This window comes from Dermacentor variabilis, chromosome 10 (assembly GCF_050947875.1).
Source record: "Dermacentor variabilis isolate Ectoservices chromosome 10, ASM5094787v1, whole genome shotgun sequence".
Lineage (NCBI taxonomy): Eukaryota > Metazoa > Arthropoda > Arachnida > Ixodida > Ixodidae > Dermacentor > Dermacentor variabilis.
In genome coordinates this window covers 112074745-112093788 of record NC_134577.1, presented here as the reverse complement: position 1 = coordinate 112093788, position 19044 = coordinate 112074745, and the positions used below count along the sequence as shown (strand labels likewise).

Below are 19044 nucleotides of genomic sequence, written 5' to 3'. Positions count from 1 at the left end.
TATTAATAGGCTTCGACTTCCACTAAGGGTCGTACGTGCGTTCGAGTGCACTAATTAACTATATCTTCAATAACTGTCTCAACGGTGCCTTAATCAACATCAAAGGTCGCGGGTTCGTAGCCTTAATTACCGCCAAAGGTAGTGGGTTCGACTCCCGTGAAAGGTTGAGAGTTTGTAGCCTCTTTGTACACCGAGTGCTCACGCCGACAATGCCGGATTTTCCGGCTCATGAGCCATTTAATGCAATGGCATTACAAAGAATTTTTCGCGACTTGGCATCGTACACATTCATATATGATGTGCTTTGACATTAGCAATAACACAAAAAAGCTGTATACTCCTCTCATCAGAAATCATAAGGTGCATTCTCATTTGAGTCTCTGATGTACTTGTGATGCCAAAAAACATTAGACGATGCATTTCTTATGAATGTCTGATGTCACATTAGGAACACATAACGTCCTCTACAGAAACTCATGGTTCATTTTCATAAGGGTTTACTGATTTTATACAGCAAATTATTGTTAATAAAATGCTAGTGTCCGCACGAAAGTTGCAGACAAGACGCTTCTGCTTGCCTTGCGTTAAGTTCGATTAGTGGAGCGATTTCATTGGAAAGATGGTGGTTCCAAGTTCAATTTCCGTACATCAGATCATATTTTTTCTCAACTTGAACATATCCTTTTTAGTAAGGAGAATGTGTTTCGTTGTACCTTCGATGTGCTTATAGGTTCATGCGAACTAACCTGTATTATGCAACTTTCTCCCATTGTGCGAACATGCCCGCAAATAATTTTCTTATTATATTGATATCCTTAAGTCACTGCTCACCTTCCGTATATATGTTTCTATAAGGAGAAAACTAGCAAATGCATAAAGTATGAAAGATATATGTACCCTGTACAACATTTATTTTATTAGAAAACGCATGGCGTCAGCTCAGTAGACCAGCAAATTAAAAAAAAATAACTGAATTCAAAGCTTTCGAGACGTAAGCGGAAGCCATGGGAAAACAAAAACAAAGTTCGTTTCAGTAGCTCCTTCGTGTCACTCGAAGCTTGATGTTCCGCATAGGATTGAGAGTGACGGTCGGCACGGTGAGCTTCATCGGCTCTTCGGTCTCGCCGCACAAACTGAAAACGTACGTCCTTACCAACTTGGCAAGCACTGTCTTCAACTCCAGAAGAGCGAACCGGCGCCCTATGCACTCGCGTGGTCCCAAACCGAACGGCACGTAGGCGGCCGCATGCCTTCGTTCTTCTTGTCCGGTGTCTGATAGGAATCGATCCGGGATAAACTTGTGCGGTTCGGGCCATATGTTTGGATTGTGATGAACATGCCACGTGGGCAGAATGGTATGCGCACCAGCGGGCACTGTGTAACCTGAGATCGGCGTGTCCCTTGCGCACACCCTGGCGGTGAACAGGACGATAGGAGGGTAGAGCCGAAGGCACTCGCTGATGACTGCGTCCATTCGCTTTAGCTTTTGCACGTCGTCGTAACCAAGGTGAGCAGAGCTCTCCGTTATCTGAGACTTAACCTCCTGGTACAGCTTGTCCTGCTCTTCTGGATGTCGGGCCAGTTCGTACAAGAGAAATGCGAGCGTCGTAGCAGTAGTCTCAAAGCCTGCGGCGAGGAAAACGAAGCAGTTTGCTACTAGGTGTCTGTCCGTGATTTCTACTTTGTCGATCCCTTGTTGAGCAGCCTCGATTCTGGAGTCGAGCATCAGCTGGATAATGTCCCCGGAACTTCGCTGCTTCCCTTCCTTTTTCGCCGATCGGACAGCGATAACCTCACGCAAGTTGTCCGAAATTTGGAGAAGCAGCTTCCCATAGGCGATCAGAGGAAAGATCCAAGCGTAGATCTTTCGGAGGATAGGAATGGCGACGGCGGAAGTCATCATACGTTGGTCCACTTGGAGGAAAATTTTCTGCAGAAGCTTGAGCGTAGGGTCATCGACATTTCTCTGGCAGTCAACCTGCATTTGTGTCAAAATAAAGCGCAAACAGAGTTAAAAGTAAAAAAAAAACGTATTGCGCGATTATAACTTACAATTTGATTTAAGAGGCACTAGGCGTCGCTATAACGGCGGGAGATATGTCCAGGTTTAGTAATGAAGGAGAGATGTTGCCCCTTTAATAATTACAGCGTGTCGTTGATGCATGTACAGAGAGTCCGCTAAATAAAAAAGAAGTGCAAGAATTTTGTGAAGGTGACAAGATTATGGTTGTCCTAGATTGGTCTGGGCATTGCACGTGCCACCAGATTTAAACAAGGGAACGCCATCAAGCATTCAATACAACACACAGCGACATGCGGATCATTTTCTTCAACTACGACGTTCATGTGAACATTCGTGAAACTAAATATGACATAAATTATTCTGGGCCATGAGTCTCTCAAATTGACAAATTAGATTTCCTTGTTGAATTTTTCTTTTTTAATATGTTTTCATACTTTGGGGTTTATTTGAGTCAAATAGAAGAACAAAAGGAACCAGTGAACCATTACTGGTTCACTTATATCTACTTCTGCAGTTGAGGCATCATTATTTTATTTCACTCTTCTTTTAAACATTAAGCCGTGCTTTTCCTATTGGCCCTAAGTAACGAGAGCTGAGTTCGGTGCTGTAAACTAGCTATTCCTTTTGTGACATAAGTTATTCTGCCAGAAAGAAAAAAAATTCCGCCTGCGGAAATACATTTACAACAAAATCATAAAGCCGCAATAGCAGCACTACGAGTCTTATCATATTTAGTCTGAGAACTAGAAAATGCTAGTCTGATCACTAGCATTTTGGTACGATGGCCTTTGAATGCTTGCACGTAAGATTGCGCGCAAACGTAAAGCAATGCTACAATCAAGTCAACCAATACAATTGCAAGACTTCTCGTTGCTCGCGTAATGCTACCCATATCGGAAGCCCGCTTTGCTTTGTCGGTTGAGCGTGGTGACCTGAAATCGTCAATTTTTCCTCCATGTTATGTACCCCGTGTCAATCACTGTTAAAATACGCACGTGTTTCTTTTCCTCTTTATTGACTGTCTTTTAATTAGCAATCTTTGGTATCCACATTCTTTCTTCAATTGTGTTCTTAACAAGCCAACATCGCTCGCACTTTGTGCTCGTTGAGGCTCCGAAAGCAGCGAGCACACTCTTCACAGCATCGCTGGGCTTCATCAGTTATCTGTATTGTGAACACCCACGACTGAATAATTGAGGTTTTCTATTTCGAAGTGAAAAAAAAAAATTTTCACTATGACCCAAGAAAATGGCAATCGCATGAACCTCCCTTAGATGGTGGATGAATATTTTGTCGGTTCTCTAAGTGGCATCAGAGATGATACGAGCCAGAATAGACATAGATGACAATTGTGACAAACTCGTGTTTGCTTCAATTTACAAGCAACACACGGCGTGATCAAATATTCAAGCACCTGTGACATATTCATGTAGGTGGATTTGTGAAGTCACCGTTCTTTTTCTCTTTTACTTCCTTTTTACTCCGCGGACTTTTCATTTCTACTGCGGGTTATTGTTGTTGGTGTAGGGCTCGTCGCAAGTTAGAAAACCGACTATGTGATTCTTTCGTTCCTGAACAATCACCCGACAAAAATATTAAAACTTGACAAGTGCTTGCTGGCCAGCAGTTTGCAGCACTGAGTTGACGCGAAACGTTGAGTTTCAGTGAAATTTCTTTTTCTCTCATGCGTCTCACCTGCCAAGCCAAAGCGCACTTAGTGATGACATCCATGGAAAGTGCCTGAGAGGTTTCAGTTACGTCGATGATGTCTCGATCCGCGGCAAGTCTCTCCGAAATCACCTCGACCAGCGTATCGGCACAAGCATTCATAACCTGCGACATCAACTTCATCTTGGCGCTGCTGAAGGTGGGATTGAGCAGAGAGCGCACTCTCTTCCACTCGTCACCTGCAGAAGAAAAGTGGCACTTTGCATTCTATGCACGCAGCGCAAAGACAAAATTAGAAAGCGCTTACGACACAGCAACAACATAAAAAAAAGCACTACACCAGGGATGGTTGCGACCATTCACGTAGTGTTCGCTGTTGTCCTTAGCGACTTGGAAACATTTTTTGTAGCTTCCTTAATTAGATATTTCCGGTAAGATTATAAAAGATTGGCTTAAGTTAATACATACTCGAAAATCTGCAGGGCGGTTTGTTATAAACACCCGATGCAGTTTTTCGCTTGAGGTGATAGGGTTTTGTCGGGCTTCCGACAAAGTTAGTCCGAGAAATATAAATAAGAAATATGCAACCCTTACGGACATTTTCGCACCCGTATTGTAGCACTACTATCAGCATTGTTTGCGTAGAACGAAGCCCCTATGCACTTCGCAGAGTACTTGGCGAGTGGTCTTGGCACACAGCATACGCTCGATAGTGACGTTTTCTTTTTGAAAAGAAAAGCTAGCTGATTGCAACTGATATAAGCAACGGGACGCCGCCGAAAGTGGATTGGAACTTCCTTGTCAGTTTGTTTTGGTGGCCGATGCGCAAATGTCGCTCGTCAACAACACACACGACAGCGCTGCAACCCAAGCGACCAAAGACGCCAATGAAGTCATTTTCTTTTTTTTTCATATTGCCAAGAGAATGCCACCGTCTTTCTGGCGCATCCTTCCATGCTCGGGAGGATGCGTGCTTCAGTGCGCGGGAATAGCGCGTAACATAGAACCCCTGCCGGTGAGAGTGCCATCTCGGCGCACAAGGAGCAGTAGGATCGTGTCTGTAAACTTAAGGCTTAAGTCGGGAGACGCGCATGATATCAGTGGCGGACGCGGCAGAGGATTCACTGTCCAATCGAGCGATCTCGTACGTTACGTCAGTGATCCTGCATAGGAACTTGTAAGGCCTGGAGTAGCGGGAAAGAAGCTTTGACGACAAGCCAACGTGGCGGCAAGGCTTCCAGAGGAGGACCAAGGAGCCCGGAGAGTAATTAACGACGCTGTGATGGCGATCGTAGCGGGCCTTCTCGACCAGCTGGGAGGCATAAATATTATCCCTCGAGATATGGCGAGCCGCTGCGGCCCGCGAGGCTCCATCGCGGGCGTTGTCTGTAACAAGGTGCACAGGTGATGGTAAAAGTGTCTCGAAGGTTAATGTGGGATGGCGGCCAAACAAGAGATAAGAGGTGTAAAAGCCAGCGGTGTCATGGCGTTACGAGTTGTAGGCAAATGTGACTTAAGGCAAAGCACTGTGGCAATCACGGTGGCCTGAGGAAACGTACATGGATAGCATTGTGGTCACCTTGCGGTTGAGGCGCTCGGTAAGCCCATGGGCTTGCGGATGGTAGGCAGTGGTTATCTTGTGACTTATGGAACACTAACGACAACGAATGTCGTCGATGGACTAGGGAGAGACATGAGCGACCATGGTCCGTTAGCAGCTGTGGAGCGCCGTGATGAAGAATAATGTCGCAAAGGAGAAAATCCCCGACGTCAGTGGCACAGCATGTCGGAAGTGCCCGCGTGATAGCGTATCGCGTTGCGTAGTCCGTAGCTACGGGAATCCACTTGTTACCAGTCAGAGATGCTGGAAATAGCCCTATAAGATCAAGGCCAATGCGGTAGAACGGGACACCGGGCATGTCTATGCACTGAAGAGCATGTGCTGGCGACAAGGATGGATGCTTATAGCACTGGCCAAACTCACAGCAAGCAACGTATCGGCGCACAACGCGATGGAGGCCTGGCCTGAAGAACCGACGCCGAAGGGGATCGTACGTGCGAGTTGCTCTGAGATGTCGAATGTTTGGGGCGTCATGAAGCTGTTCCAGAACAGTGAAACGGAGTGTTTCGGGAACACCAGGAGAAGCTCTGGGCCATCGGAGCTGGTGTTGCGTCGGTATAAGATTCCGTCACGAAGTACGAATAACAGTAGGGATGGAGCAGAGTGATGAGAGCGTAGAAGGTGGATAATTGACCGCAAATTGCCATGGTGGAGCTGTTCACTGCGTATGTCGGTTAAATCCAATATCGCGAAGACAAAGGGGTCCAAATCGTGCGCTGACAAGTCGGGAGGATCCAGTTGACGACGGGATAGGCAGTCCGCATCATGGTGCACTCGGCCACACCTGCAAGTGATGCCAAAGCTGTATTCTTGCAGGTTGAGTGCCCAGTGACCAAGTCGTCCAGTTGGATCTTTGAGGGAAGACCACAAGAAAAGCGCATGGTGGATTGTGATCACCGAAAAAGTGCGACCGAACAAGTATGGTCGAAACTTGCCGACAGCCCAAACTAGTGCGATGCGCTTGCGCTCAGTGATCGAAAATTTGCACTCTTAAGAGGAAAGAAGGCGAATGGCATCGGCGATGATGCGGTCTAATCCTTGTTGCTGCTAGGCTAGAAAAGCGCTGATGCCATGTCCATTGGTGTCGGCGCGAAGTTCAGTGGGGCCTTACGGGACAAAATGGGCCAAGATGGGTGGTGACGTGAGTAAAATCGTGAGCGTGTGAAACGCAGTGGCCTGTTCAGGACCCCCAAAAAATGACGTTTCCTTCTTCAAAAGCTGCGTTAGTGGACTGGCAACGCCGGCGAAGTTCTTGACAAAACGTTGAAAATAGGAGCACAAGCCGACAAAGCACCATACGTCTCTAGTGGAACGTGGCTAAGGGAAGTCTTTGACAACGCAAATTTTTCCTGCATCAGGTTGCTCGCCTTCAGCAATCACAAGGTGGCCAAGCACAGTGATTTCGCTGCAGCCAAAATGGCATTTGGCAGGATTGAGCTGGAGACCTGCTTGCCGGAAAGCTTCAAGAACTGCCGACAATCGGCTGAGGTGGCATTCCAATGTCGGTGAGGAGACGATTACATCGTCAAGGTAACAAAGACATGTTGACCATTTGTATCCACGAAGGAGGGAGTCCATGACCCTTTAAAATGTGGCTGGGGCATTACACAGTGCAGAAGGCATTACCTTAAACTGGTAAAGTCCATCGGGCGTAGCAAAGGCGGTCTTTTCACGGTCTTGATCATCGACGGATATCCGCCAGTATCCTGACCTCAGGTCGATAGAAGAGAAGTAGGCAGAGCAGTGCAGACAGTCGAGAGCGTCCATCCGCGGCAGAGGGTAGACGTCCTTGCGCGCTACTTTGTTTAAGTGATTCAGTGTACGCAGAAGCGCCAACTGCCATCTTTCTTCTAGACTAGATGATGGTGACCGGTGATGCCCACGGACTGCATGAAGGTTCAATGATGTCCTTGGTAAGCACCTTGTCGACTTCACGCTGTATCACTTCTAGGCTCGGTATAAGACACGCGATAAGGACTTCGTCTGATTGGGCTGGCGTCCCCAGTATTGATCGTATGAGTGACATCAGATGTCTGTCCCTAAGGACGGTCATTAAAGTCAAAGATGTTGCGGTAGGACTTTAATATGCACCGCATATCGGCTGTCTGAGCAGGAAGGGGGTCAGACGCTTTCATCTCGTTAATATCACCGTCGACGAGACTGTGCGAGGAAGGGGAAGTGGCAGAGGACAAAGAAGCGCCGGTGACGAATGCAGAAATGGCACACTCATCGATAGAAGAGACGTGGGCTAGAGCCATGCCCACTGGGATAAGTTGCGTGCAACAGCTAAAGTTCAATATGGGTAGAGACGTTCGATTATCCGTAACTGTAATAAGTGTTTGAGGAAGAGCAACGTTTTTGGCGAATATGACTTTAACGATCGCGGTCAAGATGTAATTGCCATCGGGAAAGGGAGAAAAAGACCGCAAGTTCACATATACAACGGCTTGAGGAGGTACACGAACGTAATGCACTGAGCAAAAGCGCGGTTGACATGCCGCAGGAGCGTCATGGTAGCACGGTAGGTCTAGCTGAAGCAAGCCGGTTCCCCAGTCAATAAGGGCAAAATGGGCAGAAAGAAAATCTATAGCGAGGATGAGTTCATGGGCGCATTTCTCGAACACGGCAAGTAGTACGCTTTTGGATCGGTCAGCAACACTTATTCGAGTGAAGCACATCCCTAGCACGGGAAACGTTCCGCCGTCGGCGACACGAATGAACGGTACTGTGGGTGGTGCTAGGGCCATCTTAAGGCGGCGAAGAAGCGCCGAATTCATCACTGATATCAGAGCTCCAGCATTCACTAGAGCACCAACATGTGCGTCATCCAGTTTGACGTCTATCAGGCTCCTTCTAGCCTGCAGTGTGGTCAGATCATTTGGCATGCGAGTTGTTGATGCAGCATGACCTCTGGGAGCTGCATCGTCTTGCTTTCCCAAGGGAGTCGTTCAATCGGTGACGTATGGCAGCGAACGTGCGAGATGACTGGCGTTGAGACAACGGTGAACGGGACTGGTGACCACGTGGGGATGGTGAACAACGATACGACATGGAGGGGGCGTTGTCGCCGGTGGTTTGGGGAGGCTCGCGGTAGGGCTGAAATTGGCAATGATCTATGTCGGGGTGACGGTTGTATCCATAGGGAGCATGATACCAATACCACCGGCTGTTATAATGGCGGGCCACGTGTCCAATACGGCGGCAGTTGAAGGAAATGGGACGGTCATGAACACTCCTCTACTCGGCTGGATTGCGAGTACGGAACGGCGGTCTTTGGCCTTGGGCGTGCGAATGTGAGGAACGGCGGTCGATCGGCTGGTAAGGAGCTGCGGCACACACAGAATCCAGGCCAGCATTGGAGAGCTCCTGATGAACGACAGCTTGGGCTAGTGGCACCATCTGGGAGCTATGGTCACAGGTACCGCCGCACGTAGAAGCAGGAGACATAGCGTCAAGTTCACGTCGGATGATCTTCTTAACGTGTTCTACGTTGAGCGGCGCCGACGGCTCAGGTACGTCTTCGCACGACCACGTTGCTGTCGTGTTCGAAAGTCGATCGAAATGACGCGCAATGCGTCGACTTTTGCCGGCCTCAAAGCGCTTGCACTCTTGGATGATGACATCGACGGTTCAGATCAACGGTGCATTGACGGTCCTTGCAGATTAGCAGATTGAAGACATCACCTGCTATGCCCTTTAACACGTGGCCCACTTTCTCAGACTCCGTCATGCCGTCATCGGCTTTACGTCAAACGGCAAGCACGTCCTGTATATAAGTCAGACACGGCTCTGTCGCTGTCTGTGCACGAGATGCCATCTCCTTCATTGCTGCTGCCTTTCTACCGGCAGACTTGCCGAAGAGGAAACGCATCTTTTCCTTGCATGCATCCCAGCTCCCAATTTAGTGTTCTTTATTCTCAAACCACACCTTCGCTGTTCCTTTGAGGTAAAATAATATGCGTGCAAACATGATCATCTGATCCCAGTGATTGTTCTTATTTGCACGCTCGTACAGGGGTAGCCAGTCCTCGGTGTCGGCGTTGTCAGTCCCGCAGAATGAGCCTTGGTCCTTTAGCTGAGCCAGGATGGCCGCTCTCGTTGCAGTCGCCTAGGTGGCCGCCGACCACTCATCTGCCATCGCGGAGAAAGCCAAGTATCGGCGGCTGCGGAGCTCCGTTTTACCGTATGGGTACCCGCACCTCCCACCAAAAGCGCCACGGGGATGAGAGCAGCCAATAGGGATAGAAAATTGCATTTACAAAACACATACACAGAGAGACGGATGCAGGCTAGATGGCAGAACAACACGAGCGCTACTCGGATCATCGTTTTCACCGTTCTTCTGGCGCAGTCTTCTATGCTCGGCAGGATGCATGCTTCAGTGCGCGGGAATAGCGCGTAACAATATTTAGTGGGCTTTTACTGTTCATGGCCCGAAACGAAAAAAAAGAAAACTACGTGCAATGTAATTTCATGGGACCAACAGCTTTGTTTTTGTCGACATTTCGAAATATACCTAGCAGCCTAGGCCGAATATTTAAACAAACTGCAGGACTTAATTACTAACTGAAAAACAAATGGCGCACTTACATTATCCTCAGTCGCTGAAGGCAACTAAAACCAACCAAACCGTTAGTCCCATCCGTCTAGAATCTTCACTTCAGTCCACTTTATTTCCTTAGAGATTCACGATTTGGGACGTAATATAGAAGGGGTGGGGTACGAGATTTAGGAGTTTGAGCCCATGTAATGATGCCAAGCGCCCCGCATACGGATTTATTACTTTTGAGTTTTATGAAATTTTTGAAAATCGCTGGTTGCAGAGAACATAATTCTAGTTCTTGAGCTGGATTGTGTGCTGGAGTAGATGAACCAACTTGCCCCCCAAAAAGTATTCATGGATTATTCAGATAGGCGGCCATAACTTGCACTAGAACTCGAAACATATATTACACTCTAAGAAGAAAAGGGGGAAATGGGGTATTCAGGTTACTCCTTTATGGAAGAAACTGATCTGCCACAACCATTCCTCCCTTTAGGGGGTAGGTGCGAGCGGATGAACTATTACTCCTCATGCGGTACTCCTTCAAGGACTAACAGTTGCCCTTTTCCGATGATATTCAAGGGCGCAACTGTCATTCTTAACGATGCTCCGCAAACGTGGAATTATTGAAATTAGGCATTTATACCCAGATAAAAAACTACTGATCTGAAAATAAAAAGAAACAAAAGGTCCCAGAAAGCAGTATTTCTACTCAGGTACTCATGCTCACAGAGCAGGTCTTTAAGGCAAAAAACCACGGCGGGTCGGTTGGCAGGCCGGGATATTGACACAAGGTTAAGCTCCAGAACGCAGGCGCGGCAATGTAAAAGCGACTCGACATTTTGCGTATGCTATGCGGGGGATTCTAACGCTGAGCGTAGTTACAACCATAAGTGACTGCAAAAAAAAAAAATCTGCCCGTTATTCATAGAGTGATTTAAACTGAGGTGCTACGCGATGAATACGTGCAGCTAGCTCAAACGGGGCACCTAAGACGACAGAGAAAGTGATTTCACTGTCGCTTAGCGTGTCCCGTTTGAGCTACACGTCGCTTCCGTTAAGTTTCTAATCTCCTTGGAACGGAAGGAATGGCAATATTGACCAAGAAAACATATCAGTCTATCAATTACTTGAGCGTTAATGTGTATCGCTCACCTATGGTGTGCGAAGGGCATGGCCTAGGCATGGCTCTTCACATTCCAGCTTTTAAATTTCACGCAGTTTTCTCACGAAGAGGCAAAGTGCTGCTTTGCATGCAGTTCGACAGACCGTGCACGAACTTCGAACTATTAATGATTTATAGACAATACCGTTTTCGCCGCATCGCTCCACGACACGGACGAAAACAAGCGGAGTGCATGGGGAGTAACTGTTGCCGTTCGTCCTCCCGTTGCTCTCTTTTCGACCAGGGACTAAACACTTACTCGTCGAAATTTGCACACGGCACCCCCATTCACGCAGTTAGTCCCTTGAGTGAAGAAGGCGCCCTTTTTAGGACCAACCGCCCAGTTCCTACAGTTTTCCCCGGGATCATTCTTAGAGTTTAAAGTAATTCACAAAAATCACTAATTATCTTCATAAATAATTACTTTACGACACACATGACGGTGTACGAATTGTAGCCGGTGTGTTTGTGAGGTGTATCCACTCGAAATGAATTTTAAGTTTTACACGAGCCTGAACCCCTCCCCGGCCACTCCAACGTTACTAGACTAGGTTCAGTTGTCAAACTCTCCGTAGGCGCCGTACATCGCGGGTGCCCCCTTGTCTTGGTTTGCCGCCAGAGGGCGGGAGCACCGCAGGTAGCTCGGGCGCAGCTCGACGCGGGCGCAGCTCTGCGTTGGCGAAGGGGCTTGAGTCCTCAGACTTCGCAACTTACGTACTCAGCGTTTTCACCGATGCGTCTTTAAATGTTTGCATAGTCTCGCGTTTAGGAGATTGATTAAAAAACTTTACGTAGCTGTGAAAATGCTGCTGCGCTGCCCCAGAGTGCACTGTGGAGTCCTTAGTCCAGGGCCACAGCAGCCCCGGCCGTCCACTGCGCTTTATATTAATCAGCTGTTGGTGATGAGTAGCTGCAAGTAGCTAATTAGTAGTTGTAATAAGCTGTTGCTGCTTAGTAGTAAATAATTATTAATGCGAACGCATGGTATGACTCATGAGGCGATGTTAGCGCGACCACACGATGGTGCAAAAAAGTCACGGGAGCCCAAGCGAACCAATCAAGGCAGTTCACGACGCCAGTCAAGGCAGAGTTAATTAGGCGAAGTTAATTAAGGCACAGTTAATTAAAATAGAGTTAAGGCACTCGAACACACGGTCGATGGTGAGAGTTGAATCCTCGACCTTTGGTGGTGGCAACAAATTACATAACTAGATGAACTAATTTATTAATGAGTGAATTAAGAAGTACACTAACAATTATTGGATAATTATTAATTAATTAATAATGAATTAACTACGCATTACATAACTAGGCGGATTTTGTAATTTGAATATCTCTAAGCTACGGCAAACAACATTACCTTGGTTGTGCCCAGCTACGCGGCATTCGCATATTTTAAAACTCTCGCTGAAGTTAGCTGGGACACACTGTATATACACACCCTCAGAACTTCATTTCGGGACGAAAAAAAATGAAGCTAGCACTATTTCTTTCATCAGAGCACCGCTTTCACAAGTGCAATGTTGAAACCTATTTGAGCTTTGCTCCCTTGCGAGCAGACTTGCACATTCAAAGTAGGTTATCGCTGCAGGAACTGAGCATAAATATGCATTCGCGTCACCAAATAAAATCGGATGATACGGCCCGTAAACTCTTCAAAACGCACACGGCATTTAAAATGCATAAGAGTGTCGCAAAAATGCACTGAGACTGCATCAAAACACGCATGTATACAACCCGCCAAAACACAAAAACAACGGACAGTGCTTCGTCGCCCTGTCCACGCCGCGCTGACCGAGCAAAGTGCGACAGCAGCGCCACGAGATGCGAGGATCGGTGGTGGGTCCATGCAGTCACGGGAGTTTGAAAACTGAACCTAGTCTAGTAACGTTGGCCTACTCCCTATACGGAGAGGGCTGCTGTGGCGTTCCACTAGCAGCTTTAATCAGCTGGGCGTTGCCACTGCCGGCGCCCAGTAACATACAAGTTAAACAAGGAGTCATGTTAAGAACTAGAATTACTGTTTTCAGGGGCGGTAAAAAGAACCCGTACAAGTAATTGCTTATGCTTATGGAATGAAGTATGTACGTACACCCTTCGAATTTTTAAGTTTATATGCACGAACGTAGACTTGATCTTTTGTTGCAAATGATGTGCACAGAACACGACGCACGTATGCAAATATGTTTGGTTCTTGCATGAAGTCCACAAACGGGTGGTCACATTGCTCCGGTCTCCGGCATGGCATGTCAGGAAGACGGCCCGGGTGAAGACCGATTGCTCTGAAGAGCTGCAGACACGCTTGGTGCCGTTCAGGGCAAGTGTACCTCATGGTCAATGCATTAACGGCGATGTCCAAGAATGAGCCCGAGGATCCTCCACAAGCGGCGCAGTATTGTGGCGGCCAGACGGCTGTCGCGGCAGACATAAACGCAGCCCCGCCGCGAAACCTCTGAAGCACCGGTTCCTCTCCTTGAGTGAGGCGCCTCACGGAATATGAATGCTCGCGTGGTGCGTCGGAGACGGTCCTTCTGGCGTAGCAGTTGTCCGCAGGCATTTTTGGCAAGCTGCGGTAGGGCGTGCCACATGGCGGGCGGGCTACTAATCCGTTTCTAAGTGGTCACGTAGAGCTGCATATGGGGCACCCACTAGATGAAAATCGGGGCACTTCTCGACAGCTGGTGAATATCTGGTGGCGAGGTGGAGTGAGCTACACTACTAATGTCTGTGCGGATGACAAGCCCCAAATACGGCGCGACCTCGACGAAACGTAGCAGTGAGTTGAATTCCTCTCGTACGGTGGCGAGTTCAGCGAGATACGCTTCAGGGTCGGCTTCATATATGCGCTTGGTGCATCTTGCTTCTGGTAGATTTGGGCACTTGCATTGACGTATTATGCAAGAGTTTCCAGCTCTTGTGTGTCATCGTTGCGACTGAGGCGGGCGATCAGTGCCATTGCCCGGTGAGACACCGGGTGAGGGAGATAACCAAAAGACTTGTCCGTGAGTCGCGCTCGATGCAATAGACGTTCCGGGTTTGTGGTGGTTATGGTGTAAGTACTGTGTCTTCCAACGTATCAAGCTAACACGGAAACGGGTCAAAATTTATATTCACATCGTAAGGGCGCGAGGAGAACAGCGCTGATGCACCAGCACTTGCTCCTCTTTCCTGAAAAGCTGGAACGGGAGTCATGCTTGGCAACACAATCATGGCCCGCTGATCCATAGACTAATGATGTGGCCTTCGTGAAATGGTGGAACTGAGTTCGATGGGCGAGATGCGGCAGTTGTATAGAAATTATCGAGCGAAGCTGGTGCATGCTCCGCCCGACGTTAAGGCTATCGGGCGTATTGGTGTGTCGTCTCTGCTCGCATTGCTTTGCGCTCTTGACCCACGGGGAAGCAGAACCTGTCAGCGACTTCGAGGCCCAGTCTTACTGTACAGGTTCCTGACTGAGGAACAAGCAAATGGGCCTGTTCAAAAGCTAGTGGAGCTCGTACTTGTTTGCTACAGGCGTATGTGATGCTGTATCTTTCGAAATTTGAGTGAGTGAGAGAGAGAGAGAGAGAGAGCGAGAGAGCGTTTATTTTTTTTCTTCACAGAAAATGAGGCATAGCTAAAGGCTGTTCAGTTGACGTGGCTGCATTTCAAGCAGAAAAAAAATATATGTCACTGTACTTATGACAGACATAGAATGGCAATCAGCAGTCAGATAATTGCAAATTACCAAACGAATAAAAAAATATAATAATACATCAAGTAAGACAAAGCTGTTCATACAACAGGCGTTTTTAGACTACATGGGTTATGGAAACAATGCTCAGCTTGACTGTTAAAAAGCACAACTGAAAATAAACGGGCAAGAGAAACTAGCAGCGCATATAACTTAAAGGGACACAAACGTGAAAAATGATTTCTTCTGCATCAGTAAATTACCTTTCTACAACACCAAAAACACCACTCTTACAACGATAAGACGTTTGGCAAGCCAGAAAAAGCGCAATACCGAAATACGGGTGGCGACGCCTACTTAAGTTCCTGCACCTGGGGGCTATGACGTCATGAACTTTTATGGCATCTTCTAGAGCCTAGTAATTATAGACAGAGGTACAGATTGACTACATTGTGTTCTAAAGGAACCAAATATTAAACATGGCAAGTTTCGGGAACCTTTACTCAGCCAACGCGTCCCAAATGCGAAAACATACTTCGGAATCCCTGACGTCATGCTGACGTACCGGCACTGGGGTTTCGGCGCGAAATTCAAATACTGATACTTGGACCTTTATTTTCTCATCTAATATCCAAACTATTTTTTTTAAATGACTGCCGGCAGGGTTCTGAAGCAACGTTTCATTAGACTAAAGTGATTTATTGTTTCACTTTAGTGTCCCTTTAAACTGTGGTTACTAAAAGATAGAAAATTAGGCGAGTTGGTATAAGTTGAGCATCTGGAACTGTAGCGCAAAAAAAAATGGAGCAGAAAAGAAGAGGAAGCACACAGATGATCAATACACCCACAGCTCTACACTGCAGTTCATAAATGGTTTAATTGTATTGTCTGCAAGACAACACCGCCTATTCTCATTTGGCCCTATCAGTGATCAGTCAAGTTTAGGGCTGTATGGAACGCTTACTTTTGGCGTGCGAGACCAGGATAGACAGTCCACATAGTAATGCCGTCGGCATACATGACGTAGCAAACGTCGGGTATCACCGTTTTTTACCAAGCGAATGGAAGAAGGGGGACGCTAACGAGCATTGGTGCAAGAAAGGAGCATTCTAGGGCATTTCAGTATGATTTGAATAATCCTGCTCGTCCAGCCAGGTGAACAGAGGAGGTTGTGACTCGAAGATAGGCCTCGAAGAACGTGCACACGCGTACAGTGAAGCCTGTGGGAAATTCTCACAATTGCTTCGTCGTAGGCTTTACAGATGTCCATCACCAGTATGGTTCGAACGCGGCAAAAATATCCTCTCACAAGTATTTATGGTTGGACAGCGCATACAATAACTCCATAAATTATGGAGGCTATCAACGCCGTGACGCGGAGCAATGCTGTCAATGGGCCAGAATGCGCGCAATTGTTAGTCCGATGGAAGCGTGGTCAGCTGGGCTTTTCTGAATAACCGACACCGCTCAACTTTCTTGCGCCCGTCATAGCATTTCGTTTTGTTTCCTGCACGCCGATAAGTAGGGATTAGCAAAAGCCGCGTGGGTGATCCTTGAGCAGACTCGGATGCAACGTGCGCTCGCTAGCTATGCTACCTGTGTCTGTTTTCCTTTATTTTGCCAATGTTTCACGAAGCGATCGCAAGGAGGGTGTGCGAATAGTGAGTTTTAAGACCGAATTGAACATGAATAAAGAAATGCCCGAACCAAACCAAATATAACATGGAACAGTTTTCGAATAGTTTTCTAATAAGCAACGTCCGTCTCGGAATTATCAAACAACGATGTTCACACACTAATATTCATAATGTTAGCAAGTTTCTGCAGTTGCAAAGTTCTTTATGAAGCTTTATTTCTTAAAAGCACAAATGGAGCATCAGGAAGAAACACGCAGTTTCTTTACATGCACAGGGCTTTTCAATAAACGCGAATGATCGCTGTATAGCCTGTAATGTATGGCTACTTAAGCGAAGCACGTAGGCTGCTCTGCTACGCAAATTCTCGCGTTTGATGTCTATACTATGCCCGCCGAGGTAAACATTTACCCTACTTTTGCTCCAATGTTATTATGTTCGTTCGTGTGCAGTGGACGTTTTGAAATATTTGGAAATATACTCGTACTTACGAATAATGACTGCACCATTCGAAGACCGAATCGAATAGGACGTTATTCTATTCGTTATTGGAAAGTTTCCAATATTTGCACAACCCTAAATCGTAAGAGAACCAACGTACTCTGTAACATTGCGTTGGTCGACTTTGCGCTTCCTGTGAAAAAATTAACAAGCTGTACAGGATATCGCAGCCGCTGGGATACCACTACCTTTGCTATAGGCCTTAACATTTGGTAGAAGTTGGTAGCACAAGGTACCTCTAAGAGCGAGTAGACTGCTCTTCACGGGCTCCACTTCTATGATTAAGGGCATTCGGTCACGGAACACGTCTGCCTGCTTGACGAAGCATTCCTTGATCATGTCGAGATCACTGATGACGACTTTTGGAATCTCGCCCTCGTAGAAGCCGAACACCTTGCCGTATTCCCGGATCCAATCGTCCATGACCTGTAATAGGTAAAGAAAGCTTGATGGGGAAATAGAATTGATCTTTAAACTTATACTCTTAAAGGAACTGTTGTCTCAAATTTCGCAATGCTAAGTTATAAACATATTTTTCAGGAGCGGCATTTCAAGCCTACGCAGCTCCTTTTATACTTTTCTCTTGCTCGTGAACTATATGGCGTTGGATTTGTCACGCTTGAACCACTCAGTGTACTGGCCATGCGCATAATGCAGCCTCACTTTTTCCAGCATTGTTCAGTCATGAAAAGCTCTCGGCCTCATGATGGTGGTGTCTATAACCAAAAATCCAGTGCACAGCTTTCGGGATTGGCTCATCGAAGTATATAGTGCGCCGCTGATGTAGCACACCTAATGATACGCACATTTCAACGTCTAAAGTAATTTACTCATAAAACGGCTCTATAACGTGAAGCTATTCCAATCTGTTTTTATTCCAATCTCCTGACATTACATTTGCGTAAGCACTGACGCAAGCTATTGGGCGGTTACCCGCAACGTTGTTACAACAGCCCAATGAAACGCATTCCTCGTTTATAGGAGGTAACGTTATTTTTAGTTCAAAGCGAGTATTGCCTATAATGAGCAGATTTTCTCATAAAGTTGGCTGAAAAGTGGTGAGGAGCACGCTCAAGCGGTGAGGGGTTCGATAGGGCTGAAAGCCAGCGCAGTGAATGTAGGTAACCGGGTGAAGAGGATGGTGCCGGCGTCTCCGATTGATCCGCTTCCCCTTAACTTACAGTGGCTGGACAAAAATCGCGGCGGCTTGCAACGGAACGTTGAAAATGCCGCCAGAACCTATCCTCAGCAAAGAGTTGGCAAAGTCATGTCGTATGCGTGCCGAAAGGGCTCGATAACGTTAAACTGCCACTTGAAAATGTTTATTATGCACAAATAAATCCACCCCGGTCACTTTGAGTAGTTAGTGCCAGAGCAATCGGCGGGCGGCCATCTTCTATTCCTTTCGGCACGGGGCAGTCGCCGGATATGAAGAAAAAAATTCGCTTTGTTCGGCATATTAATGCGTCTTTAACGCCTACACGTCACTTTGACGCGGTGAGTTCTCGCGGTTTTGTGACGTCGAGTGACAGACAGGTGAAGTGGGCGCAGCCCGAAAACGTTTCATCAATGGCAGAGTATTGTGGCGAAAAAGCCGACGAATCAGAAATATTATTTTTCTTTTGTTCGATCCAATCTTGCGTAATCAGTGTCCACACTTTATATCAGATTTCGCGACGTCGCGTGAAAGACAGAAGAAGGGGGGAGGCCCGAAAATCTTTTGACCCGTCATGGAGGACTGATTGCAGAATTGGAATAGAAAAGTTTTGCAAAGCGCTACGTTAGAGCGCCCATGGTCTTACAAAAATTGACAATCACTTTAGTATACGCCAAAGAACGTGAAAGCGAAAGACTGCGCGCTCAAGAGACATTCATTAAGTTGGTCGACATGCTCATTGGAATTCGTTGTTACTTCGCACTACTTGCTTGTTTCCACCAAAGGACGTGGGATTGAGTGCCTTAATTGACGTTACCTTAACTGTTTCCTAATTACCTCCACCCTAATTAACAGCAAATGTCCTCGGTTAAAGTGCCTACATTAACCCAATATTAATCACCTGTGCCTTAATTAGGTTCGCCTTAACTCCACAGGTTGTGGGTTCGACTTCCTCATGAGATCGAGGGCTCAGCTCCCACCGAAGTACATGGGTTCGACTGCCTGTAATAACTGTATTTAATTTAACTTTGCTTTGTTTTTTGTCAAGATGAGCGGCATC

At 47.0% G+C, this 19044-nt stretch overlaps 1 protein-coding gene across 4 annotated transcripts in view; it reads right to left on the bottom strand.

Moving 5' to 3' along the window:
* Window positions 1-894: 894 nt before the first annotated feature.
* LOC142560879 (cytochrome P450 3A4-like) overlaps window positions 895-19044 on the bottom strand; it is a 95372-nt gene continuing 77222 nt past the window's right edge. For all 4 annotated transcript variants that reach the window (XM_075673290.1, XM_075673288.1, XM_075673287.1 and 1 more), the window contains 3 exons: window positions 17065-17254; window positions 3719-3930; window positions 895-1978 (listed from right to left, as the gene is read on the bottom strand). In XM_075673290.1, the coding sequence (XP_075529405.1) occupies window positions 1031-1978; window positions 3719-3930; window positions 17065-17254 (1350 nt within the window). In that variant the 3' untranslated portion in view covers window positions 895-1030. The remainder of the gene's footprint in view (window positions 1979-3718; window positions 3931-17064; window positions 17255-19044) is intronic.